Source organism: Camelus bactrianus, chromosome 17, assembly GCF_048773025.1.
Source record: "Camelus bactrianus isolate YW-2024 breed Bactrian camel chromosome 17, ASM4877302v1, whole genome shotgun sequence".
Lineage (NCBI taxonomy): Eukaryota > Metazoa > Chordata > Mammalia > Artiodactyla > Camelidae > Camelus > Camelus bactrianus.
The window spans coordinates 51,244,598-51,271,852 of record NC_133555.1 but is presented as its reverse complement, the minus strand read 5'-3'; the positions used below and the strand labels follow the sequence as shown (position 1 = coordinate 51,271,852).

Here is a 27,255-nt window from a genome sequence, read left to right as displayed (position 1 = left end):
TTCAGAGCATTACACCCCCCCAAAATAGGATATACATTCTTTTCAAGAGCACATGGAACATTTTCCAGGATTGATCACGTACTTGGGCACAAAAGAAACCTCAACAATTTTAAGAAGATAGAAATTATCTCAAGCATCTTTACTGACCACAGTGCTATAAAAATGGAAATCAACAACAGAGAAACAAAGGAGAAAAAAAGGAAACCATGGAGATTAAAGAAAATGTTATTGAAAAAACAATGGGTCAATGACAAAATCAAAGCTGAAATTAAAAAATACCTTGAAACAAATGACAATGAAAGCACAACCACTCAAAATCTATGGGACACAGCAAAGACAGTGCTAAGAGGGAAGTTTATAGTGACACAGCCCTTCCTCAAAAAAGAAGAACAATCTCAAATAAACAATTTAACCCACCACCTGAATGAATTAGAAAAAGAACAAAAAGCCCCAAAAAGCAGCAGAAGGAAGGAAATAATAAAGATCAGAGAGGAAATAAATACAATAGTGATTAACAAGACCATAGAAAAAAATCAACCAAACCAAAAGCTGGTTTTTTGAAAAAGTAAATAAAATCAACAAACCTCTGGCCAAACTCACAAAGAAGAAAAAAGAGCAGAAATTAGCAAAATAAGAAAGGAAAATGTAGAAATTACAACAAATAAAATAGAAAAACAGAATATCATACGAGAATATTATGAAAAACTATATGGAACCAAACTGGATAACCTAGAGGAGATGGACAAGTTTCTGGAAACATACTGTCCACCAAAACTGAATCAAGAAGAATCTAAACACTTGAACAATCCGATCACTAGAAAGGAAATAGAAATAGCAATTAAAAACCTCCCTACAAATAAAAGTCCAGGACCGGACGGCTTCACTGGGGAATTCTACCAAACATACAAAGAAGAACTCATATCAGTCCTTCTCAAACTCTTCCAGACGATTGAAAAGGAGGGAATACTCCCAAACTCATTCTATGAAGCCACCATCACCCTGATACCAAAACCAGGCAGACACTACAAAAAAAGAGAATTATAGGCCAATATCACTGATGAACATAGATGCCAAAATCCTCACCAAATTTTTAGCAAATAGAATCCAACAACCCATAAAAAAGATTATACATCAAGACCAAGTGGGGTTCATCCCAGGGACACAAGGGTGGCTCAACATATGCAAATCAAACAATAGAATACATCACATCAACAAGAAAAAGGACAAAAACCAAATGATCACCTTAATCAATGCAGAATAAGCATTTGATAAAATTTAACACCCATTTATGATAAAAACTCTTGCCAAAGTGGGTATAGAGGGAACATATCTGAACATAATAAAAGCTATATATGACAAACCTACAGCCAGCATAGTACTCAATGGTGAAAAACTCAAAAGCTTCCCTCTAGAATCTGGGAAAAGACAAGGATGCCCAGTATCACCACTCCTATTCAACATAGTCCTGGAAGTCCTAGCCACAGCAATCAGGCAAGAGAGAGAAATAAAAGGGGCCCAAATTGGAAAAGAAGAGGTAAAAGTGTCACTGTATACTGATGACATGTTACTACATATAGAAAACCCTAAAAGGTCCACACAAAAATTACTAGAGTTGACTGAATAATTCAGCAAGGTAGCAGGTTACAAAATTAACGTTCAAAAATCAGTTGCATTTCTTTACGCTAATAATGAATCAACAGAAAAAGAAAGTAAAGAAACAATCCCCTTTAAATTAGCACCCAAAGTAATAAAATATATGAGAATAAATCTAACCAAGGAGATGAAAGAATTATACACAGAAAACTATAAACCATTGATGAAGGAAATTAAAGAAGACTTTAAAAAATGGAAAGATATCCCATGCTCTTGGATTGGAAGAATCAGTATTGTTAAAATGGTCACACTGCCCAAGGCAATCTACAGATTTAATGCAATCCCTATCAATTTGCCCAGGACATATTTCACAGAACTAGAACAAATCATAATCAAATTTATATGGAACCATCAAAGACCTAGAATTACCAAAGCATTACTGAAGAGAAAGAAAGAGGCTGGAGAAATAACTCTCCCAGACTTCAGACAATACTATAGAGCTGCAGTCATCAAGACAGCATGATATTGGTATAAAAACCGACATAGAGACCAATGGATCAGAATAGAGAGCCCAGAGATGAACCCACAAACTTTTGGTCAATTAATCTTGAACAAAGGAGGCAAGAATATACAATGGAATAAAGACAGTCTCTTCAGCAAATGGTGTTGGGAAAACTGGACAGCAGCATGTAAAACAATGAAGCTAGGACACTCCCTTACACCATATACAAAAATCAACTCAAAATGGATCAAAGACTAAAACATAAGACAAGATACAACAAACCTCTTAGAGGAAAACTTAGGTAAAACATTATCTGACATACATTTCAAAAATTTTGTCCTAGAAGAAATAAAAGCAAGAATAAACGGGACCTAATGAAACTTACAAGCTTCTGAACAGCAAAGGAAACCAGAAGTAAAACAAGAAGACAACTTACGGAATGGGAGAAAATTTTTGCAAATGAAACCAACAAAGGCTTGATCTCCAGAATATATAAGCAGCTCATACGACTCAATGAAAAAAAAAAATAAACAACCCAATCCAAAAATGGGCAGAAGACCTAAACAAGCAATTCTCCAAGGAAGACATGCAAATGATCAAAAGGCACATGAAAAAATGCTCAATATCACTAATTATCAGAGAAATGCAAATCAAAACTACAATGAGGTATCACCTCACATCAGTCAGAATGGCCGCCATTCAAAAATCCACAAATGACAAATGCTGGAGAGGCTGTGGAGAAAGGGGAACCCTCCTACACTGCTGGTGGGAATGCAGTTTGGTGCAGCCACTGTGGAAAACAGTGTGGAGATTCCTCAAAAGACTAGGAATAGACTTACCGTATGACCCAGGAATCCCACTCCTGGGCTTGTATCCAGAAGGAACCCTACTTCAGGATGACACCTGCACCCCAATGTTCATAGCAGCACTATTTGCAATAGCCAAAACATGGAAACAGCCTAAATGTCCATCAACAGGTGACTGGATAAAGAAGTGGTATATTTATCCAATGGAGTACTACTCAGCCATAAAAATCGACAACATAATGCCATTTGCAGCAACATGGATGCTTCTGGAGAATGTCATTCTAAGTGAAGTAAGCCAGAAAGAGAAAGAAAAATACCATATGAGATCGCTCATATGTGGAATCTGAAAAACAAAAACAAAAACAAACAAAAACAAATCTTAAATATAGGACAGAAATAGACTCATAGAGAATACAGACTTGTGGTTGCCAGGGGGGCGGAAGGTGGGAAGGGATAGACTGGGATTTCAAAATTGTAGACTAGATAAAAACAAGATTATACTGTATAGCACAGGGAAATATACAAAAAATGTTACGGTAGCTCACAGAGAAAAAATGTGACAATGAGTGTGTATATGTCCATGTATGCCTGAAAAATTGTGCTGAACACTGGAATTTGACACAACATTGTAAAATGAGTATAAATCAATAAAAAATGTTAAAAAAGAAATATTTATAGCATGAGATTGATTGTTTTATACTTCCTGTGGAAATTCTGGAAAGAAAAATAATGATGTATTTACTCGGGATTAGCCTGGTACTTTTGGAATACAGGAAGGAATTGGTAGACTTGAAAGTCTATATTGTTTAATATTAATTTTTACTTCCTTTAGATCAGTTCTCCTAATACATAATAATTTGAAAGTGATGCTGTGAAAATAGGAATTACTTTCTGGTAAATTTCAAACAAAATATGTCTTTCATCAAGAAAAATTTAAATAATTTAAATTCAGGACTTATGTGCTAATTAGGATTTCTTTTAGAATACGCTTTGTACCATAGCTGAATCAAACCAATTTATATATGCCTATGACTTATTTATCATTCTGCAGACTCAGTATATCATCATCTATTACAACATACGAATAAAACATGATAACTTTATTAAACTTAAGAAAGAGTAGCATAGTGTTTGAGACTTAGTGTTAACTGTCAGAATAATCGTGTCAGAGCAGGGCTGTCCTTTTGTTACGAGGAAAAGGTGTGCTCCTGTTGGAAGCTTCACCATCGTTTATTTAGATAGAGTGGTGGCGGTGAGGGACTGCCCCGCAGACCCATCCACCTGGCCAGCTTTTCTGGGAAGCTCCGGCTGGAGGAACAGCAGGGATTTCCAGGGGAAGTGGAGCTCCTGTGTTTCTTGAAATCCTTGTGGGCTACAGTGGTCCCAAAGTGTCCCTTCCTCAGGCTTCACACCCTGGACACTTTGAACAGCCACGCTTATTCTTTACCTTGTTGTGGAGTGTCTGTACTAATGTCTTTTTGGCCATCTGTTTATGTTTTAATAGCTCAGCTTTCACAGCTGACAGGCATAGGAAAAGAAAACTTTTGGAAAACTCATCACTAAGCAGCAAGTTGTTGAAAGTAAATGGAAGTAATTAAAATTTATTCAGCTATAAGAATTGATTGAGATCTAGTCACTGTTTGATGACAGTTCTAACATTAATGTTGCCCCTTGTAAACTTTTGTAACTGTATGCCTTGGACTTGGGTTATTTTACAAAATGTTTGCCACTTGTACTAATGATCCTTGATGCGACTCAGTTCCACAGGGGTTCCGTCTGTCAGTGCCTTCCCTCTGTCAGGATTGTTGCCCTGCTCCTCTGCCTTAGCAAGCGTTTGTTCTTATCACTTACTCAGCTGCCTTATTACTCTGTTTCTGTAGGATCCCACAGATCCTTGCTTCCTTCTGTTTAAGGTCCCCAGTGCAAACTCCAGGGGTCTGAAGTTTGGGTAAGTTTTCTTTCTTAGGACTGCATTAATACAGTTTCACCATAAAAGAATATGCTTCCTCATTCTTGTATCCACCTGTTACCAGATGTATGAGCCATGAATGGAGTAACAAAATGTAAAGATCACTAAATATTTCTAAATACAACAGTAGTTTCAACTTGCATCTACCCCCATGCTGTCATGCTAGCTATGTTTAGACACGCTTTTAACTAAAGTGTTACAATTTTGTGGAAGAAAGAGCTGACGTGACGCTTTGGCTTGGATTGGTAGATTGACTTTCCACATGTAGTATTCAGATATCGTGGTGCATTTGTACAGCTAATCAGAAAACTAAACCTTAGTCTTTAAGGGAAGTCCAGGTGGTGTTTTAAGAAAATATATATTAATCATTCCCATCGCTTAGAATTAAAAGTTGGGGGACAGAAATACTTGGGATATATGTATTTATATTTTTTTCCAATTTGTAGTAGCTTTAATAGAATCTTAGACAAGTATTAAAAAAAGTCCTAAACGTATTTCTTTGAAGGACTTGCCTGGTTTCTGCATTGTGTACTCCACAGTACTTAGTAATGCCAATTCCCTCATAAGCTTCCATAAGATATTCCCATTTATAACAGTTCTAGGATCAGAAACGGCCTTCTAAAAATATCCAGACACTTACACAGAGAGTAGAAAGGGAATTTGAAATATTCGTTGGACAGAAAAGAATCAGTTCCAAGCTGGCTTGATGCTAGAGTTTCAAGTTCAGCCCTTCACTCTGCTTTGATGTTTGAAACAGTTGGCCTACTCTTGGTATTACTGATGGCTGCCTCTTGTTCCATTTTACAGGGAAGCACCACTACCATCTGTGCCACAGGCCTTCGGAATTTTGGGAACACATGTTTCATGAATGCCATCCTTCAGTCCCTCAGATAATGTTGCAGCCAGAGCCTGAGTACCTGACGTCAGTTTTGAGTGGAACAGTTGAGAGCAAAGGCTGTGGGTTCCAATCCTGTCTCTGCCACTAACTCTAGTCTAGGAACTTGGGGCAGGTACCACAGCTCCTTGTTCAGAGAACCTAGTTCAATTATTGATTCTTAAGTATGGTCATAAGATTAGAGGTTTAGAAGACCTTGAAAATGTAAGATGAGCAGAAGCTGTGTTCGAGCTCTCCTTAAATATACTGACCTCGGCTTGTCTAGTCTTGCTCAAAGAAGTATTTCTAGTCACTACTGAATTATCCTGGTGACTCTGTAGAGTGTACTTAAACAGTGTGGTTGGTGTCATGATTTGTTTTTATTTGAGGAAATTATTGAATGCTTGGGAACAAACACCCAGGGAAGAAAGAAATGGTGACAGTCTATAGATTGTGTGTGGGGGGTGGGGCAGGGAGGAGAGGGGATTGAGGATTTTTGAACAGAGGTTTTGCTCTGAGGTCTTTGTTTATTTCTGCAAAGTCATCTGCTTGTATTGTTTTCTTGGAGTAAATGAGGAGACTTAGTGAAAAACTCAATGTACAGTTCTAATGAGAAATTGAAAGGTGACATTTTCAAAGTCTGTATGTAGGTCTCAGAGTACTTTCTTCACAGTCTTAGTACATTTAAAAAAATAATTTTCTTCCCTTCTTTTTAAAATAGTAACATTGAGCAGTTTTGCTGTTATTTCAAAGAACTGCCTGCTGTGGAGTTAAGGAATGGGAAGACAGCAGGCAGGCAGATGTGCCACACCAGAAGCCAGGGGGACAACAATGTGTGAGTCTAAGAATGTGTCCTTTCTGGCTTTGAGCTACCAAGCAAATGACACTTACTAGTGATTTCCATTGCATTATGTGAGTTAATGGGCACATGCATTTAAAAAAACTCTTCTTCTAAAAATTGCATTTAAGTATCTAGCTGGCAGCCTTAATAATTATTGGAATTCTTTTATGTGTATTTACTAATAGGCAGGATAAACTTAGTACTCTGTCTACCTGCTGGACATTCTAAAAGTGACATGTGTATGAAATACAGTTCTGGGTATAGACCAGCATAAATATTGTTAGGCTTTGTGAACTGATTTGTCTGATAGGGTTAGGTAAACTGGTCTTGGACAATTAAATTAATTTGTACTTATTAAATTACTTATGGGGGCAGTACAGTAAATTTTCAGTTGAAGTGGAAGGGAAAAAAATTGACCAGTGATTATTGACAACCAATATGTATTCAAGTTCAATGCAGCCATGTTCTCGTTTGGGTTCAAAGATGTACCATATTATGATTGTAAAGGGTAACTTAACATTAGGAAATAGGGCTATGATTTAACATCTGTATACATTTTAATGTAATATTTCCCTGCCTCCACATCCCTGCTCCCACATACCCTGTCACCCACATTTTAAGAGCCTAGATGACTGAGAGAGAATAGGAGACTGAGTTAGAACAGTGTGCAGCACGGAGCGTGCAGCAGGCCAGGGTGGGCGGGAACCTCTACACCAGACATGGGAGCAGGGAGGGCGTGATCTCACTGGAAGCGCTGTGTCAGATTACTTTGGTAGCAGCGTGTGGATGAGCTGGAATGTGCCTGTGTTCAAGGAGGCTTCACACTTTAGAGTAATTGGTTAGAGGAAATGGTGAAATGCACAAAAGTTCGGGAAGAATTAATAGTACTCGAGCATTAGCGTCATTTAAGGTGTAGTTACACATTGCAGAACTTGCCTCTGGCCATCTTCGGCAGAAAAGGAATGTCCTGAAATTGTTAGTGAGCTCACCATTACTGGATGGGTAGAAAATTGGATCTGGTGTGCAGGCCTGCATAAGGATATCTCATCAGGACCCCTGCCCAGGGCCGCAGCAGAGTTCCCACTGCCCACATGGCTGGAGTTGGGTGCCGGATGGATGCTGCTGTCACTGCTGTCCCTGCCCTCCCGATGGTGCTCTTGGCCACCAGGAAGGGTTTGGCACTGTCTCAGCTTCTTTGAATCACTAACTCCTGCTTCACTCAGGCAGAACCCAGGCCACATGCCCAAGTCCTGGCTACCGGGGTGCTGAGAAAGCAAGTATTGGCCTTTTCAGCTTCTATGGTGGGAGGCAGGCTTGGACTCTCACAAGACTCTTCAGGTGGGGCTCCTCAAACACAGAAAGAGGGTTCAGGGACTAGGAAGTAAGAAATCTAAACCTATTGGATGACAGGGGTTGAGAAAGAAGATACTGAGATCCTCTGAGGCATCAGCCAGTCGTCTGTGAGTATGGCAGCTGTAGTGACAGACACAGACTGAAGTTGAGGACATTTATCAGTTTACCTACGTGCACAGAAAACCAAGACTGACAGTGACTTAAACATGCGTGGTTTATCGTATGTCAAGTTGGAGGCTTATGTCACATGACCATCAGGCTCCTGGCTTTCTGCTGCACCCTCCCTGCAGTAAGGCTCTCATCCACAGAGCCCAGGGTGATGCTGGAGCACCAGCATTTCGTCCTCATTCTAGCTGGAAGAAGAAGGAAGTGCTTAACAAGAAGGACTACTCTTTCTCTTTAAGGAAATTTCTCATAAGTTGGACACCCTCAAAGGAGCTCATGTGCCAAGGAGAAAATGGAAGTTGTATTCCTGTGAGAGAAGAGGCTATTGGATATAGAGGGACAGTAGGAAGGGTGCAGAGGGCACATTGCATTTCAAGAAATGAGGACATATATTGGAGAATTCCTGTTGGAGCTAGGAGACTCCTGAATCAAAGCGGTCATGGGAAAAATCTGGCTTTCAGATTTGGCTTTGAGAGTCATTGGTATAGAGTTGAGTGTTGATCTTTGAGTCCAGATGAACTCTCTGAGGCAGAGATGAGCAGATGGTCACACACTAAGGTCTGGGAAGTGCTCCTAGTGAGGGCTAAGAAGGAAAAATGCAGGAGACAGAGGAAGAGATTGCATTCTTTATTTTAAGTTTTTTAAAATGAACATTCTTAACTAATTGGTTTGTAACTTACCCATTGCTTTATTCTACAAGTATAACAGTACTTGGCACACTCAGAGTTCACTATACATTAAAAAACTAGTTTTGTCAGTAATTTCTGCTGTTTTATGTGGGTTTTTGAGATGCTGTTATTTAACTCTCAGACTTAGTTTGGAAGAGACCACACCCTTTTTATGTCTTCATTTTTTATTATGAATTTTAGACAACTGAACATAGTGTATTGAAATAGTAGCCTCTCATGAAATGCTGAGGATCCCATCATCCCTTCCTCTTTTCCAGGTCTTTGGTGGAAGAGTTTAGAAAGACACTGTGTGCTTTATGGCAAGGTAGCCAGACTGCATTTGGCCCAGAGTCCTTTTTTTATGTTGTTTGGAAGATTCTGCCAAATTTGAGGTAAGTATTATTTAATGAAGGCTATTTGAAATATTAATATTATTCCTTACACTGTTCCTGAGACTATTTCCAACAAAGTGGTGGCATTCTAAATAATAAAGGCTAGTGTTTGTTGGCTTTTTAAAAGGAGAAGAGCAGATGTTCGATATATTCAACTAGATAAATGTGTTTGTATAAATAATAGATAGACCTTTGAAATGTCTTTAACAGGAGGGTAGGGCATTTTGTTGTATAAAAACAAAGCCCTTCTAAATAATTTATGTGCCTTTGGAAAACAAACTGGACACATTTTCCTTGATTCTTTCAAAATCTTGTAAGCAATAATTATCATCATACACTGTATTGTTATTTGAACTTAAAAAATATCCCAAATGTAGTCAATAGGAAACTATGGTATTGTATTCACTGTTCTGGATTCTGAAGACCTTAGAACACAAGTGAATTCCACTGAGATTCAGTTTCCAGGAGGTAACATGATTACTAGGGTCACCTTCTGATGTGGCTGTAAGGTCACTAAGTTTTCCACATTCTCTGTCTAGTGTCATGTGAGTGGGCAGCCAGCCCTGCTGTCAGAGGATGTGCCCTCTTGCCCTAGGCTGTTCATCTCTGTGAGGAATCAGGTGTCAGCAGATTTGAGGCCCTGCTGGTGTTTGACAGCAGCCTTTGCCACCTTCTGCTGATTTTATCCTTCTGAAGCAAGTCATGGTTCTTCCTAGTCATGGTTTGTGCACCTAATTCCATCTCTCTCCTTTGAAACAGCATGCTGTAGTGAAACAGCAAGATATCTGGCTCTATTGCCTAACAGTGGTTTAGATATATTGATAGTTTGGAGAAATGTTTAAAGGGTAACAACTTCAAAAGGCTATAATTTGTTGCCTTAGTGAAGAACCTAGCCTTGAGGATCAGATGTAATTGACTTGCATTACCCTTGTCTTTGTTGTGAAGGAAACTTCTTTTATGTTTGATGTCGTTTAAGTCCCCTCTCAGGCAAGATGAATTTTGTAACAATTTTAGAATTTCTTGACTCTAAATAGGAAAGGTAGAAATGACTGTTAAGTTACCATTAATCAGGCTTGGATTTATTAGAAAATTTCTAACAATCACCTACTCAGACTGTTGATAGAGTTTTAATATTTCTGTTTTATTATTATATAAAAACAGCTTCCATTTAGTCAGAATCAAAACATTTCCTAGTCTTAGAAATAGAGAATTTTTGTTGTCTGGTGAAGGTCACAAATTGAAACAGATGCCTATAACTTAGCTTTATAAAACAGCTGAGCGTTGCATGATCTCCTGTAGGTCAAAAAAATGTGTTTCTAATGGTAAAGGAAACAGTAGAAAATAATGTATTTTGGTACAAGAGAATCAAGAGAATCATGGTGTGGTTGGATATACTTGCTAATGTAGAATGTACATTATTTGTACAAGTCCATATACTTGTATAATGTATATTATTTATGCAAGTACATGTCCATGTACTTGTTAATGCACAGTGGCAGATTGTTTTAAAAAGGGATGGATATGTGTTTGATGAAAATGCAAATTGATGTAACTACAAGGTCCTAGTTTTCATGATCCATTTTAGAAAGTGCTTAGACATTAGGTTATTTTGGTAAGAGAAAAAAAAACATTTTTATATGTGATAGAATTTGAAATGTGACTGGAAATACTAACCTTACTATTGAATCATAAAAAAAAAAAAAGTTGTGTTGAAAAAGTTTAAAGCACCTCCTTGGATATCGAAAGGAACTAACTTTGAATACTTTTGACTGAATTTTGACATTTTGTTCATAATAATCTTATAAGAAGTACTTGAACATGTGTTGATATTTAATTGCTAAATAGTTTAGAAACTTTTATGAAATACTAAATGCTAAATTGACTTCTGATTTAGCTTTCATTGATTAGGCAGATCATTTCCATAATTTAAATTCCCAGAAGAAACTTAAGGAAAAGGGGGAAAATATGCATTGAGGGAAATTCTGGTTGTAGTCCATATTTTCAGGCATGTTTTTAAGTTGTAGAACTCTTTCTTGAAGAGAATTTAATGTGTCAAACATGGAGAAAGTGAGGAGGAAGGAGCAGGGAGCCTCCCTGAACTCTGAGCAGCAGCCCTTCTGGGCCTGCTGCCCTCCCACTCTGGCGGGGCCCACGGGGCCACATGGGGCCACACAGGGACTGATGGTATCTGTTTGCTCCAAGGGGCCATCAGCAGCAGGATGCCCACAAGTTCATGTGCTACCTGCTCGACCACCTGCACTTGGAACTCCAGGGCAGTTTCAGTGGGATTTCCTGCTCAGCAATTCTGCAGGAGAATTCTGCTCTGTCTGCAAGTAACAAATGTTGCATGTAAGATTTGGCTTCCATTTGCTTTCTAGGAAGACTTCAGACATTTCTATTGCTGTTATTGTTTATTACATTTATAATGGACAGTGGAGAGTGTTCCTGGACCTCTGCTAAAACTTTTACACACTTGAACTTTGTGACTGAGTGGACTAGCACATACCTCCTTCTTCTAGACCAGAGGCATCTTGTAATTATTTGCATCTTGGTGTAGCTAGGATTGTTATTTACTATCAGTTATTTTAACTTATTTACAATTTATGCACTTAAAATTTTTCTTCCAAATGTACTGAATAATGGATAGGTGACTTAATTTTCATATACTGAAATAATTTGTTCACTAATAATAAAGGCTTACAATATTTTCAATGTGAATTTTCCTAAAGCCTCATTTTGGACTTAAATTTTCCTAGAATATGTCTGTTTTTTAATCAACTTGAGGCATTTGTAAGTTTTCAGAATTCTTTCTTGCCTCTCAATATGAACAAAACAGAACATTTAGTTCACTTTCCCAGGTACTAAGACCCCTAAATGTACACGGAGATCAGAATGTTTGTTTTGCTTGAGGAAGAGATAGTTGACTTGTATTTCAGCTTGGATTTTGGTTAATTGTAGTCTCCTATTGTTCAGATTTTTAAGAAAAGTTTTATATTGACCTGTGCAGGAAAGGAATGTATAAGGCAGACTCCCCAAAGAAAGAGTGAAAAGAGTAAGTAATATACAGGGGTGGCTGCAGTATTACTGCCTGGTCATCTGCAAATCGGATTTCATGTGAGATGGGGCTTTTACATCACAGAGCAGTCTCACAGTGGCCCTGGCCTTGTCAGCGGGCACTAAGAACTGCCTGCTTCTTCACATGCTTGGCCCTCCAGGTCCTGTGACTGAGATTCACCATAGACTCCAGTACAGAAGGGAAAGGATCTGTGACCTGGGGGCACTGTCCTTACTGCCAGCACCGAATTGCACACAGCAGTAGATGAAACCTTCTGCTTTGTATCTGATGCTGGTGTGTTCATACACAGAGGAGATGAAACTGGGTTCCTTAACGGACAGTCTGTGCAAGTTGGGGGGGTCTTTATTATTTGATACACAGGGTGCCCTTATGGAGTGAGTGTGTGATACTCACAAGGTATTCTTTTAGTAACTAATGAGTTTTCAGTATTAACTTTTTCATAATATTTTCAAGAATAGTAATTGTACATTCCTTTAGTGAGGAACAAAAAATTAATGTCAGATATTCAAAATTCAGGTTTCTTATATTTTCTTAAATTCAATGGATACATTTCAGGATCAGGATTGTACTGACTAAAACTACAAAATTTATTTATTTGTATAAACACATCCAACCCTACTGAAGTTGGGGGTGGGAGACATATATGGCAGATGGGTTTTATTAATATGTAGAAAATCATTAGTGCCAATATAAAGGACCTTCGCAGCACAACAGCCTGTCCAAGTAGCCAGTATGTAAACACTCTTGGTGTGCAGTGTAACAAATGGAACAGCAATTTTGAAATTAATTGCAAATGTTGTTTTAAGTCATTGTATACCTAAACTTAATGTCATACATATCAGATAGCCAAGACTTGATTAATTTCTTTTTTTATAGGAAGAAATTCTAAAGGAAGAAGTACTTTGAGTTGAAACATACTGTTTGTAATAAGGCAGTTTCCATTTTAATTAAAGGCAGCAGTGTATGTGAACATCAGTATGAACAGATCAGGCCTTTTATTTTCAGTAGATTTTTAAAAAATGTGTCCTTTATGACAGCCATTAAATCTAAAACCTGAAATAGCCACTATATCCTGTAACTCCTAAAGTATCTTCCCTTTTTAACTGACTAAAGACATATATCTTATAAACAAATTTATATATATGTATGTATGTGTATATACATATATATATATATATATTTTGATTCTTATGGACAACTTTTAAGAAAAAAGCTACAAGATATTTCTTCTGCCAGTAAGGAAGGAAGCCCTTTCTTAGAAAAGGAAGCAAACTTTAAAAGTAAGAGAATTGCTTGGGTAGGTTTTGTCTGTCTCTGCAGTAGGTTTAGCTTGGAGCAACTCACAGTACAGTTCAGTGTACTGGAAGTGTTACTGATTGCAAGTGACAGAAACCACCTCAAATTGCTGTTAAGGAAAAAGAGCAATTTACAGGCCTAAGTAACTGCAGAAGTGCCGTCATGTGTGTTAGCGCACTAGGTGAGGGCCATGTGTCTGCTGCAGTCCTGTTAATGATGGCACGCAAATGAAGCATCCTCAATATCCATTAATATTGGCTCAGTTCAGAGAAGGGGGGAGCATAGTGTTAAGAGCAGGTGCTCATGTCAGACCAGCTGTGTGAACTTGGACCAAGTTACTTGACCTTTGAACCTCAGCTTCCTGATCTGAGAAATGGGGATAATGGTGGAATTATAATAGTGTTTTAAATGAGCTTTTTAAAAGGCTTGTTGACAATAACACCCAGCACTCCGATTGTGAAGTGACACCTCCATCAATAATTACTAAATATGTATTAAATTTGTTCACCTTTTTTCCTCCAAATATGACCATCTCAAAAATCTGAAACTATCTTTGATAGAAGTTTTTCAAAGTAAAGTGAGAGAGCTCCCTGAGTAATATGAGGCTTTGCAAAGGCTCCAATGTACAATTCCCTCTCTTCTGAGGGGTACACTTGGGAAGAAAGGGGTCCTCCTCTCCTGAGAACAGGCATGTATGTGATCAGCTTGTTAGTAATGGTAAGCATTCAGTGTTGCTTGTGGAGAAAGTGGTGAGACTGAAAGAGGGCTGGGGGGAGGCCAGTCAGTGGCGTAAACCTTTTATTTCATATACATCTATTAGAGCTTTGAAGTTTTTGTATTCTTAAAATTTAAATGAATATATATGATGTATATGTCCCCCCAAAAAGAGTCATCTTTAGGAGCTCTTAGACACATTTACTTTTTTACTGAATTGTTCCCTGTGTGGTGATTTTCTTTAGAAATGGAGCATCTACAGTCGTCACGGCTGTATTTGGAGGCATCCTCCAAAATGAAGTTAACTGCCTCCTATGTGGGACAGAATCTAGAAAGTTTGATCCATTCCTAGGTAAGGAGTATTTTGCATCTGGAAGTTTGATAGTGTGTTAAAATAATAACTAATGTTTCCTTTGAAAGTGAAGACAGTAAAGAGATAAATATTAAAAAGTAATTTCAAAAACTGATGTATTTTGAGTGTAGTTATATGCTTTTAACAGTCCTGTTTTCCTATTTATTTTTAAGACCTTTCTTAGATATTCCAAGTTAGCTCAGAAGTAAGCACTCTAAGAATCAAGAAAATGGACCATTTTGTTCATTATGAGGTAAAGATACTTTAACGGTCTAGAATTCTTTTTCCCCTGTGAAGTAACTGGACAGATTTCTAAGCTCCATCTATATGTGCTATACGTGCTGTGTTGTTAACTGTTCTGATGAATTTGTGTTATCACTTAACAAAAGTGAAACCTGAGTGTCGCTTTCAAGCTAAAAAATTTCGGTTTAGCAAGAATGCCTGCCAGAGATTTTAGGTCAAACTAAATATTTCTCACCTTTCTCCTCTTTTTAAATATTAGTTTTAAACTTGAAACTCTGCAATGAAACTTTTTCTGATCTAATGAAATACAGTTTATTCTCTGGATATTCCACTAGAACACAGAGAAATAACACTTACAAAGCTTTGCTAAATTATGGTGTCATTTAATATGTTGTATGACTAAAAATGTGAGAACTCTAGTGATGATACAACTGTTGGTTAAGCCTGAGGCCTTGATTTTAATTGTGAGATTATTAAAATTCACATTTACTTTGAGAGAGTTTTGAAGAAATGTTTTCCCTTGATGAGTGTTAACTGCTTAGTCAAGGCAAAAGACCTGCCCTTGACCAACCACTAAAATGACTATATTTTCTCTTTATTTATAAAAAGAAACTAGGATAGAAAAAAGAAAGAGGATCTAGTGTGCGTTCTCTCATTAAGCACCTCTGCACTGAAGGCAGATAACAGAATTCCTACCTTGAATTTCATGTCCACTAAAAGTAATTTTCTTTTCCTCTTCAACTGTTTTAGGAAGTATTGTCATAATGATTAATAAACATATAATATATTTTCTTAGAAAATAGAAGATTCTATTGATCTAAAACTGCACTGTCCAATATAGCAACTGTGAGTCACATGTGCCTATTAAAATTTAAAATTGGGTTGCTCAGTTACACTAGCCATATTTACAGTGCTCGGTAACCACATGTGGCTAGTGGCTAGTGGCTAGTGTACCGATCAGCACAGACACAGAATGTTTCCATTGCTACACAAAGTACTATTGGACAGCGCTGCTCTGGAATCAAGTTACCCTGCAAAATGTACCTGCATACACTTTGTAGATGCTTTTAGTGTGTTTCCGACCTATGTTGATCGTCTCTTTTGAACAGAAGTACAGAAGAAATTTAAGGAAGGCCCCATCCACTCCACTTCCCCCTAAAATATGTGGCTACAGTATGTTTCTCCAAAACTCTTTTTTGGCCTATTTGAGATTAAGAAAATATCACAATGTACTTGATGGCAAATGTCACCACTTTCCCTTTATATTTATGGCACATGAATATAGGCTAACTAAATCATAAAACAAACATTATTTGATCATTGAGAGGGGAAATCAGTGAAAAGTAAATATTTTCAGAAATTGGCATCCCACTATATAATCTAAATTAAATTATGACTTCATCTTATAATTTCAGTAAGAACAGTAATATTGATGTTACTACAAAAAAAGTCCCTTTATATATATATATATGTGCATGTATTTGAAAACTATTTCCTCATGCTTAACAAAATCCAGTTAGTATAAATATAGATGGATTTTGATTGGAAGACCCAGAGACACTCATTTGTTCAGGATTATTTCCTTCCTTCCTTCTGTGCTGAGTTCCCCACCCCTATCCCAGGTTGGTCCTGTACATGGTTATTATTGCCTTCCATAGCATTTCACTTATGCTTATCCCTGAATGCTCTCATGAGAGGCTTTCCTTTCTTGAGGCCACCCAGGAGAGTGTCTTGACAGCTTCCCGAGGTGGTTGACTGGTGCTACAACAGGAAAGTGGCAAATGGCATTCACCTCACATCCCAAGCAGTATTTTTCTTGGCATTTGATGTGATTGGTATTAGTGTCAGGGGACCCAGACCATCCTGAGGCATTAAGGGTTTGGCTGGAAACATGTCTCCCGTATTCTCAGCTGGCTTTCCTTTGGACTGTCAGACTTAATTTTTATTTTGTTAAAGAGCCTACTGTCTGCTTTAAAAAGTGTATGATAGGGTCTGGTAGTGCTGCATTCTCTTTTTATTTACCACTAATCTCAATTAAGAGCACTTTTTTTTTCTTGGGCAATGCAGAGTGTGATGAATTTTAGTTGACTGATAACCATTTCTTTACTAAATGGGGGTGGAGATGTGTGATTACCTGATAAGTCTTTTGCTTTTACATGCTTATAAGTCTGCTTGGCAAGAATTTCTTGTGTGCTTTTTGGATCTGTAATTGTTAAAGTTACCTTTCATTTAAAAAGGAAAGGTGATGGTGAGAAAGACCACTGGCATTTGAAATTATGTAATTGAGAGGATGCATAGTAAGACAGTTTAAAATAACCCTGGGTCTGAAACCTAACAATGATACCATCAAAAAGGAAAGAAAATGTAACTTACTCTTACTAATACTATATAAATCAAAGAATCCTAGATAAAATGCTAGCAAATAGAATTTAGTGCTGTACTAAAACAATGGAGACCACGTAGGATTTATCCCAATAATGCAAGACTGATTTAATCAGTAATGGATTTGGAATTTAATCAAAATCTATTTGGGCATTTTAATTTTTTTCTCCTAAAAAATCATACTTTCTAATATTACAAAAAGAAAAAAAGCACTGTTATTATAGGAATAGGCATGTTCTTTACTTGTTGAGGATTATCCATCAAAAGCTATCAGTGATTATCATAATTACTAGTGGAGCACTAGTGACTTTCCATTACAGTCAGGAATCTGAGTGAGGGACGAGGCAATAGATGAGGAAGAGAAACAAGAATAAGGAAGAGAAAAGACCCAAGGTATTGACATACCTAGAAAGTTTCAAGAGAATCAGTTGGAAGTGGGGGAAGAATGTGTAACAGTAGCTGTCTCTGGAGAGCAGGAATGATCAGGAGGTCTACTTTTCTAGCCTTCAATTAAAAATTAAATGCAGATATTAATTTGATGAATAAATTAACATGGTAAAAAGTTTAGTCAGATGACCAAACAAAATAAATAGGCAAAAAAATTGCTTTCCTGTATATAGCAAAGGATCCTATTCACAGTTGTAGTAAAAGCTCAGAGTACTTAAAAATAAAGTTAATGAGAAATATGCAAGATTCGATGAACAAATTATAAAGCATTATAGAAGGACAGACAGAGCCATGTCATGTTCTTGGATGAGAAGACCCAACATGATGGAGATGTCAGTTTTCCCCAAAATTACTCCCTAAATGTATTCTAATTACTTAAGCATTTCTTCCATAAGCAGATATTCTTAACAGAGACTAAAAAAGTTTTAAAACAAAAATAATGGAGAAGGGCAGAGATGAAGCAAGTAATATCCTAGAAGTACTAATGTAGCAGGTGCTGGGCAGAAATGTGTAGGAGAGAATGTATTATATGGCAAGGGAAAAATTTCAAATCAGTGGAGAAAAGAAGAAATTAGTCAATAAATGGTATTACTGTAAGTGAAAAATTATGTGGGAAACATTAATTTCATTCCTACCTCATATCTTCCCAAAGTAATGAGAGATTTCAGGATTTAGTGTGAAAAATAAAACCACAGGGATGTTATAGGAAAACATCTTTTTGATATTGTTGTCAGGGAGAGATCCTTCTAAGTATATCACCAAGGCCAGAAATTCATAGATTTAACTGTATAATGGTAAATGATGCCATAAACAAAAGTAGAAAAAGATGATAAACTTGAAACAAATATTTGTAATGTATATAAAAAAAGTACTTGAGCAAATACATGAATAAGGAGAAATGCACGTGGTCAATTTACATCTGAAGAAGACACTAAGTCTCACTTATTCAAGAAAGTATAAGTGAAGCAAAATTGGTCAAAATGATATAGATGAATCCATTGTTAGTGACAGTTTTGGGAAGTGGGCGTGCTCATACTGATGGAAGGAGTATGAGTTGGCACAGTTGTTTTCAGAGAGTGGTGATCACAATTTTTAACAGGCATTTTTTTAGACATAGTCGTTTCCCTTGTGAATGTGGACAGTAATGTATTTAAAAGATATTCATGGAAACAGTGTCCACCAGTAGGGCACTGGTCTAATATCTTGTGGAATTTAAGAAAGATAAAACTGATCAACAGCTAGGCCACAGAAAAGTAGGTATAAAATACTGTAGAGTAAAAAACACTATCCATGGGAGTAGGAATAGAATTACTCCATGAATTCTACCATTTGTATAAGGGTAAAAAAAATGCACTAAAATTCTTGAGCAGCATACACTGATCTCAGTGGGGAGTAGGAGAGCAATGGAACTGGGACTATTTTTTTCATCTCTTTCATATTGTTCGAGGTTTTTTTTTTTTTTTTTGACCTATTTTATCACCTTTATATATTTGTTTTGGGGGAGTGAAACAAGATGTGGATTGTGTATGAATACTTTTCACTTACTGCTTTGTTAAATTTATGTAGTGCAGAAACTCATCTAGCAGCTTCAACAAACCAGTGTTACTCCCTGACCTCCACAGGGATGCTGTTTAACAGTTTATATACTGTGGGAGACTGACACTTGTAAAATATATGTCCTGAAACCTTCAACAATGTTAGGTGTTTCAGAAACCATGGCACATGTATATATATCTTATTCCCTCATGAAATACAATAAAGTACAAATGAAAAAGTTAAGCAGTTTCCTCACATCTTTCATGAGAGATGTGAAGGTATATAGAGAACAAAGCTGGGCTGAGATGTGGGTGCTGGGTGCCTAGGAGACTGTCCCCTGGCCACAGGACTCACTTCTGCATATGAGCTCTGAGGTGAGATTCATATTCATGATGCTGCAAAATATTGAAGTAATGCATTTCAGGACCATTCAGACTTTTCAGATGGTGAAAATAGCAGTTGCCAAATCTGTGAATGTTGAGGAGGTGTTGTATCTAGGCAGTCTTCCTTTTAAAGAGGTGTTTGTGTGTATATGTTTTGATCAAAGAAGGAAAAATGTTTTTATGTGTATTGTAGAACTTAGGGACAATTCAAAAGAGCACAAAGAGGAAAATAAACATTCTTTATAAGCCTACTGTTCAGAAATGCCACAGTTAAGGATATTTTAATTTAAAAACCAGCTGTGGGTAGGCACCATGTCCTCCCACCAATAAACCTCTAGTCAAGGCCTGTGGAAGCAGATCTCTGTTCTGGGCATAGGTAAGGGGTAAAAAATCTGCCTTTTCCTCCCCCACCGCCACCTCCTCCTCCCTTTTCCCCCCTCCCCCCCTCCCTGGATTAGCTAAGAGATTTGTAGTTTTATTTAGTTAGAACTTTGAATGTGGATGAAAACGTCTTTTATCTGTTTAAAAAATTTTTTTTAAATACCTGCTGTGTACTAGTTGCATCCATTTAATTTCCCAGGCAGTAAAATTGCTTGATAATTTGGTAAAATTAAGGTTAGGATACACTAAGAATGGAAATGCTTTTCCCCAACTTTGACTTACAAAGAAAGTAGAATGGATTTATATGAGAATGAAAGGCATGCTCATGAAGTCATTGGATCAGTTCTCCTATAATTATTATTTGGGACATCTTTCTAATGGTCTTACTGAACTGAATATTTCTATTTTCATTAATATTTACTCCAAATCTATTTTTGTATTAGTCATTTCACTTATACTGGTTTCTTCAGAGAAAACAATCACAGGCAGTAGAATCTTACCAAGTTTTAGAAAATTTGGCTGTTCTTCCTCTGTTTTGGATGAGAAAATGGTTAGCTGCTTTTATCACTGAATTAGATCTTGTCAGAGAACTAGACATTATTAAGAAACCAGTTCTGTCCGCATAGAGCATGACTTACAGTTGAGATAAGACATGAATATAAATAATCAAAATGATAATGAGGGCAGTGAACTTGGGTGGTGCCAAGAGATAGAGGCAGTGGAACTGTCAGGACCCCAGTCATTTATTGATACATGTACCAGGTTAAAGAGAAGGAGAAAGTATTCAAGGATGATTCAGAGGTTTTGAGCTCTAGGTGACTGATAAACTTGGGGTGCCAACCAGAAGAAAGGGAGCAAGTTTTAATGAGAGACAGTGAGCTCAGGGTTGAGTCTTCTGAGGCTGAGGAACCCTTTGACCATCCATTCAGAGAGGACTTCTGGGACTGGGCCTCTAAACTGACTTACTGTGACTACTTAGTATGTGAAAGAATATGTTTATAAGCTTGAAATATAGAGAGGAAAGTCATTTCAACTTAATTTATTTTTTTATTTTTCTAAAGTATGACAAAAAATTTTTTTTCATGAGTAAGATAATTAGGTTTATTTACTTATTTTAATGGAGGTACAGGGGCTGGAACCCAAAACTTTGTGAATGTTAAGCACATGCTTTACCACTGAGCTATACCCTCCCCTATTTTCAACCTAATTTAAATGTCATTACCTTACTTAACAACGGAGAAAGCATATGCACTTTATTTCCATGAGTAGGTGACTTGGAAGCACCTTCTAACCTAGTCATTTCTGAGTGAATGCATTGTTCTTTGAGAGTGAGCTGGCACCTCCTTCTGACAGCGTGGGTAGATACAAGGTGAAATCCTCCAGTCTCAGGAGGGGAATGGCAAGCAGTGAGTAGACACCTCCTACAGCACCCCCTTCCTAGTTGAGAGCTCAGGGCCTCCTCCTCAGGGCTCTGAGAACAGTGCTGGGCGAGGAGCAAGAGGGATGGAGAGGGGGCTGAACTGAGTCCAGGGTGCTTTCCATTTCTTGGTAAGCAGGCACTTCTGTTTGGGCTTAATTAGAGGGAAAGGGCTTGACTTAAATTCTTACAGTTTCTGGGAGTTGCATAGTAGCAATACAATTTTTAATTAAAATTTTATTAGAGGATGCTTAATTTATCCATGAATTTATACAAGATCATAGAGGAGGAAGGGGACATGGAAGATGATCTAGTTTTACCCACACATTTTACAGGTAAGGAAGCAGCAGCTGGGAGAATAAATTGTGTGAATTGTCCAAGATCTCACTGTAATCTGGTGGTTTCCAAAAACAAATGACAAGAGCCTCATTAAAATCTAATTTCAAAGTTCGCTGCAGTAGCCACTGCAATGCAATTGTAGTAGAAAAGAGGGAAGCAATGATAACATAAGTTGTTTTTATTTTTTAACTTTCCCCCTAGTTTTACATGAACCGATTGGAAAGTAGCGCAGTCCTGAAAGATCTGAATCCCGACACCGAGTGTGTTGTTGACATGTCTTCAGTGGTAGAGGCTGAAGGACACAGAAAAACCTGTAAGTCTGATTTTTAAAGAAAGATCTTCTCCTTGTTTTATTTTTTAAGATAAAGAGGTGAAAGTCCATGTGGGATTTTTGTCAGCCTTCTGAAGCATTCCTTTTTTCAATATCCATTCAGCGCACATTTACTGAATGTGCTGCTCATGCTCAATAAATACCCTGTGGTTTTCTGCTTTTACTGGCTGGTCCTGCCATCACGGGGCCCCAGTGGTGGAATGGGTAGTCATGGCTACAGATTTCTCATGGGGAAAAGTAACTTTCTCAGTTATCCACTATTTTTCTTAACATTTTTAGAATTACTTATAATTTATTAATGAAATCAGAGCTGTCAACACCCAAAATCTCATTTGGTTAGACACCTAAATTATATGGCTTTTACTCTAACCATGACCAATCTACAAGTAGTTCTCCACTTCTTAAGGGAAAAGACCGTGTGGGGTGTGGGTCTACAATTGTCTGGGAGAGCAGCTGTGCAAGAGTGACCAGGTTCAGTGCTGCACGTGGCCAGATCTTCATGCTGGCAGTGAGATCTCCCCTTTTCCCCCCTGCCGTTTGGACTCTGGCCTTTGCTAGAGAAGCTCTGATGGCTTTGGCTTTGCGTAGAGCTTTTGGGCAAGATGTTCCTCACTTCTCTTCCCAATAGGGTTTCTGAGGCCATGTGAAAACACCCTTTCCTCCTCCCATCTTCTTGGCTGGTCTCTGGGAAGGAGGGAGGCCACTCGTAAGAGGAAGGAGTGGGCGTAACTCTTTCCAAGGCAAGAATTGACTACTCACTGCCCAGTCTCCTAGGCCCTTATCTCTTCTCTTATTTCCTTTCATATTAGATCAACAGAGGTGAGAAATAATGTATTTCATAATGGGCAGGGTTAATCTGATAATTCCTTAAAACTTTAAACTTAATCTTCAGACAAAAAAATAGAAAGCTCTGTGGGTGTTACATGGAGAGGAGACTGTAAACTTTTACTCTGCTTCATGGGCTGATCTTCAAAAAGCCCATCATCCCCTAAGTTTCACTTACTGGTATATGGCACCCTTGTTTAAAATTTTTAAAAAAGAAGGATGAAATGAAATACTGTGTTGGTTTTTTATGTATGAAATTCTCTGATTGAAGAACAAAAATCAACTTAAAGATGTTCCAGAAAAAGAGATCAAAATCTCAGGAGGTTGGTCTCTGTTTTGGCTGCCATATGGACCACTGGAATGGTGTTTTAAGTTTAAACTTCTTTTCTCTGTGAAATAGTTATAACATGAAGTCCCTGAGTATGAGGTGGAGATAAACAATGAGCCTGAAGGTTTTTTGTTTTTTTTTGTTTTTTGGAAAGGAAAGGATTGTACGAACTCCCACTGATTTCTCACAGCAACCCTTTCTCTATTTAGTACATACAGATATCAATAATTAAGTGGGAGACAACAATTGAAAAATGAGCAGAGTAAGAGGAATTCGACTGATGTCTGCTTTTACATTCCTACAGTGCCAGTCCCTGTAGTCAGCCTCAATCTTTATGATGTTGGCTCTACCACCAGGCAGGTCCAGTGGCAGCCAGTGGGAGGGGCTACTGGCTACACCTTGTTATATGAACCCATCAATGCCATAGAACCGACCAAACCCAAAGAGGTGGGAGATGTTTGTTTTCTTTATCATTGGGTCTTCCTAAGACCTCACTGTTTTAGAGTCTCCATGAAACAGCAGTGATTTATGAACTCATTTATATCTTTACATGTGAAATAGAAAAACAGGTTAGATTTGTGGCCCATGACACATCGTAGCAATCATTAGCATGAAAAAGGAAAAGCAGTTCAGAGAAATGAAAAATAAAAGTTGTGTTACATACATGTTTATGGACAGATGAATGGATAAGGAAATGATATATATATACAATAGAATATTACTCAGCCATAAAATGAAATAATGCCATTTGCAGCAACATGGATGGACTTAGAGATTATCACACTAACTGAACTGTCAGACAGAGAAAGATAAATATCGTATGATATCTCTTACATGTGGAATCTAAAATATGATACAAATGAACTTACAAAACAGAAACAGACTCACAGGTGCTGAAAACAAGCTTACACTTACCAAACAGGAAAGAGGGGAGGGATAAATGAGGAGTTTGGGATTAGCAGATACACACTACTATATATAAAAGAGATAAAACAACAAGGGCCTGCTGTATACACGGGAAGTGTAATCAATATCTTTTGATAAACTATAATGGAAAAGAAAACAAAATCTAGTGGTTACAAATTAGTGTAATTTGAGCATCTTACTCCCTTCGGCTTGTCCATCTGCAGATGCGAGTGGGGCTGAGAGTGAACTGCGTGCTGCTGAGGGGGCTCTTTCCCAACACTGTGTACACTGTCATGGTCCAGGCCATCCTTTGTGACCTCACCAGCGAACCTATCAGCACAAGGGAGGTCACCTGTAAGACATCACTGGTTTTCCTTCTTCCCTTGTTGCTGTGAACATCATGTTCATTAGGCTTTTTCTTTTTACTTGATGATGCCAACAATAATTTGACAATTTATAGATAAGTTACAGGGTGATTACCTACTGCAGTCAAATTTGAGAATTAAGACAATTTCTAGCCTTGTGGCAGCATCTTACATTGGTTCTAGGATTTGCATTTATCTTTCCATATTAAGCATTCCTGATTTTGAGATGTATCTTATAGTCAGTGGTGTCTTACAATTGTTCTTGGTGAGTTGTCAAAAGGGGAATAAGACAGAAAGGAATGGAGCATCTTACAGTTGATGTTGTAGATCCACAAAAGATGGTGTATAGCACTGGCAAGATGGGAATGTTGGGTGAGTGCAGTTTTGGTGGAAGATACTAAGTTTAAGATCAAGATGTTCCACATTCTTGTTGAAGTAGAAACTCTATGGCATATATGAATAGTCTCTTTCAGTTAAGTAGATTAATCAACTAACTCAACGTCAAAACATACTGATCATCTAGGACACTCCAGTCCTGTGCTCAGGTGTTGGGAATGAATAACAGACAGCACGGAGGACACAAACTCCTTCATGGTTTGCACTTCTTGTGTGTGTGTTCAGCCCTTTTGTGTTCCTGGTTTGTTTCCCTAGCATTTAGGTGGTTTTTCTTGAAAAGTGACAGTGATTGCATCTAGACCCTTGCCTTGCCTAGTTTTGTTTCTTGCTTCTTGAGGTGGGTACACTGGGATGAATGACCTGGCTTAAATGTCATGAGTCTCAGCTCACATTTCTAAGGAAATTAAGATGTTGGAAAGAGCCTTCAGTGGGGGAAGGGGATGAGACAGGAGCACGGTGAGACAGAAAAGAGGCACCTGCAAGGTGGGGCAGGAGACACTCATTGACAGCAAGTAATTGTCTTCTATATGTTGGGTCCTGTCAGGAGCTGGGGGTCTGTAGGAATGGAGTGGTGGCAGATGGGAAGAGTGGGGAGCCAGCCAAGGGTGGAGACATGTTCTGGGAGTGCTGGGAGAGAAGTCCCAAGAGTCATGGTGGGATGAGAGATGAATGTGGTTCTAGATTTGGATGTGGGGCTGGACTGCAACAGCAGAGGATGGGAGGGCACAGAGATGAAAACATTGAAGGGATGGAGGTGGAGACAGAGATTCAGAAAGAGAGATGCATCGAGCTGAAAGGAGAGACTAAGGAAATTGGTCAAACAGGCAGCTAGAAAGAGTGAGAGATGTCTCAGAGAGCAGAAGGAAATCTCACAGAGGTGCAAATTTCAAACTCCCACGGGAAATTTTAGGTCTCTTGATTGTGGTGGTGGCTTCATAGGTGTCCACATCTGTCAAAATTCATCAAATTGTGCATCTAAGATATGTGTAGTTTACTGTACAGAAATTATACCACAAATACATCGTGGATATTTCATGGGGATTTTCTCCAACCGTTTAGACTTTTGTGCTGAACTTCAGCTCATCTTCACTCTTGTAACCATTTGTTTTTCTATCACATTCTTAAGGTAGTGTATCACTGATTTTGATTTCTTTCTTAACTGCTGTAACTATCTGGTAAAGAAATATGAGCTATACACTTAACAATGAATTATGCTTTATTATAGCTGAGCAACAAATAAGACTTACTTAAATAGAGTAGAAGAAATTTAACATAGAGAAGTTAGAGTTGAAATAAAAATTTAAATTTACTCTATTTTTAAGAAGCTTTCTTAAGAAGAATTGAGCTGTATCTGGTAGAATCATGGTGCTTGTGTCATAACCAGTTTGTTACTCTGCTGCACACCTTTAAGTTTTCTCCAAACAACTTCTTGAAAGCTTGTGTGGGTGCTTTAGAGCTTTGTGGTTGAGAACCGCATCTGGACCTAATTTGTCCTCCATCTCCAGGGCCTTTGCCCAGTCCTCGAGGCCTGAAACTCTGCGACATGACTCACAGCACCAGGAATGTCTTGTGGGAACCTGCACCTGGAAAAGTGCATAAATATATTGTCCGCTACAAAACACCAGAAGAGGTTGTCAGAGAGGTAGGTTGAGATTAGAATGGGTTTAGAAATACTTGTTTTCCTAGTAGGTTTAGCAGAATAACCTAAGCAAGCCTAAATGATAGCATATTTTGCATACTTGTCATTTCATTGATCTAGTGTTGAAAACTTGTTCTATTATATATTAATAATATTCTTTGAATATTGATAATATATTGGGCTGCCTCACATTTTGTTTAAAAATGGTTTGCTGTGTGATATTAATCTCAAAAACATCATCCCTTAGTAGATGAAGAGTTATGGAATCTAGATGGTGTTTCCCTGTCATCCAGATGCCTATTATGGCGCTCTGCCATCTATGAATGACTAAAAATTGTCATAATAATGTTTCTAAAAATGAAAGCTAGCAAGGGGATGCTGGAAAAATGTGGGGGGTTGTCAGGTAAAAGGACAAGACAGTTGAAGTTGAATAGGATGAAAGGAAAGTATGAATAGAATGTTAGAGGAGTGTGCCTTGGCACTGAGCATTTTTGAGATGATGTTGGGGCTGTATCCATGACAACCTGCTTCCAAGTGGGAGCAAATCGAGGGGCTTCAGCTGCAAATGGATTTAAAACATATTTGCTAGAGGGACCGTTCATGTGAGGATCTCAGAGGCATTTTTGGAAGCTAGAGATAGTCTCTGTAAGCACCCAGTTATGCACTGTGCTGCTCCCTTGGATTGTCCAGAAGCTCATTTATACACATGAACATGTTCATTTCTTTCCAGGGTTCA

General features: G+C 37.9%; 1 protein-coding gene across 2 annotated transcripts in view; it reads left to right on the top strand.

Annotated features, from left to right (window-relative positions):
• Positions 1–26,482, top strand: part of LOC105071232 (ubiquitin carboxyl-terminal hydrolase 3-like) — a 63,110-nt gene extending 36,628 nt beyond the window's left edge. Inside the window, exons 6-13 of one of the 2 annotated variants that reach the window (XM_074345400.1) lie at positions 4,782–4,849; positions 5,678–5,880; positions 6,466–6,579; positions 9,050–9,163; positions 11,366–11,512; positions 14,495–14,601; positions 21,931–22,042; positions 26,386–26,482. In XM_074345400.1, coding sequence (XP_074201501.1) covers positions 6,545–6,579; positions 9,050–9,163; positions 11,366–11,512; positions 14,495–14,601; positions 21,931–21,956 — 429 coding nt within the window. In that variant the 5' untranslated portion in view covers positions 4,782–4,849; positions 5,678–5,880; positions 6,466–6,544 and the 3' untranslated portion in view covers positions 21,957–22,042; positions 26,386–26,482. The remainder of the gene's footprint in view (positions 1–4,781; positions 4,850–5,677; positions 5,881–6,465; positions 6,580–9,049; positions 9,164–11,365; positions 11,513–14,494; positions 14,602–21,930; positions 22,043–26,385) is intronic. The other variant, XR_012500140.1, reaches the window with a different exon arrangement.
• Positions 26,483–27,255: the final 773 nt, after the last annotated feature.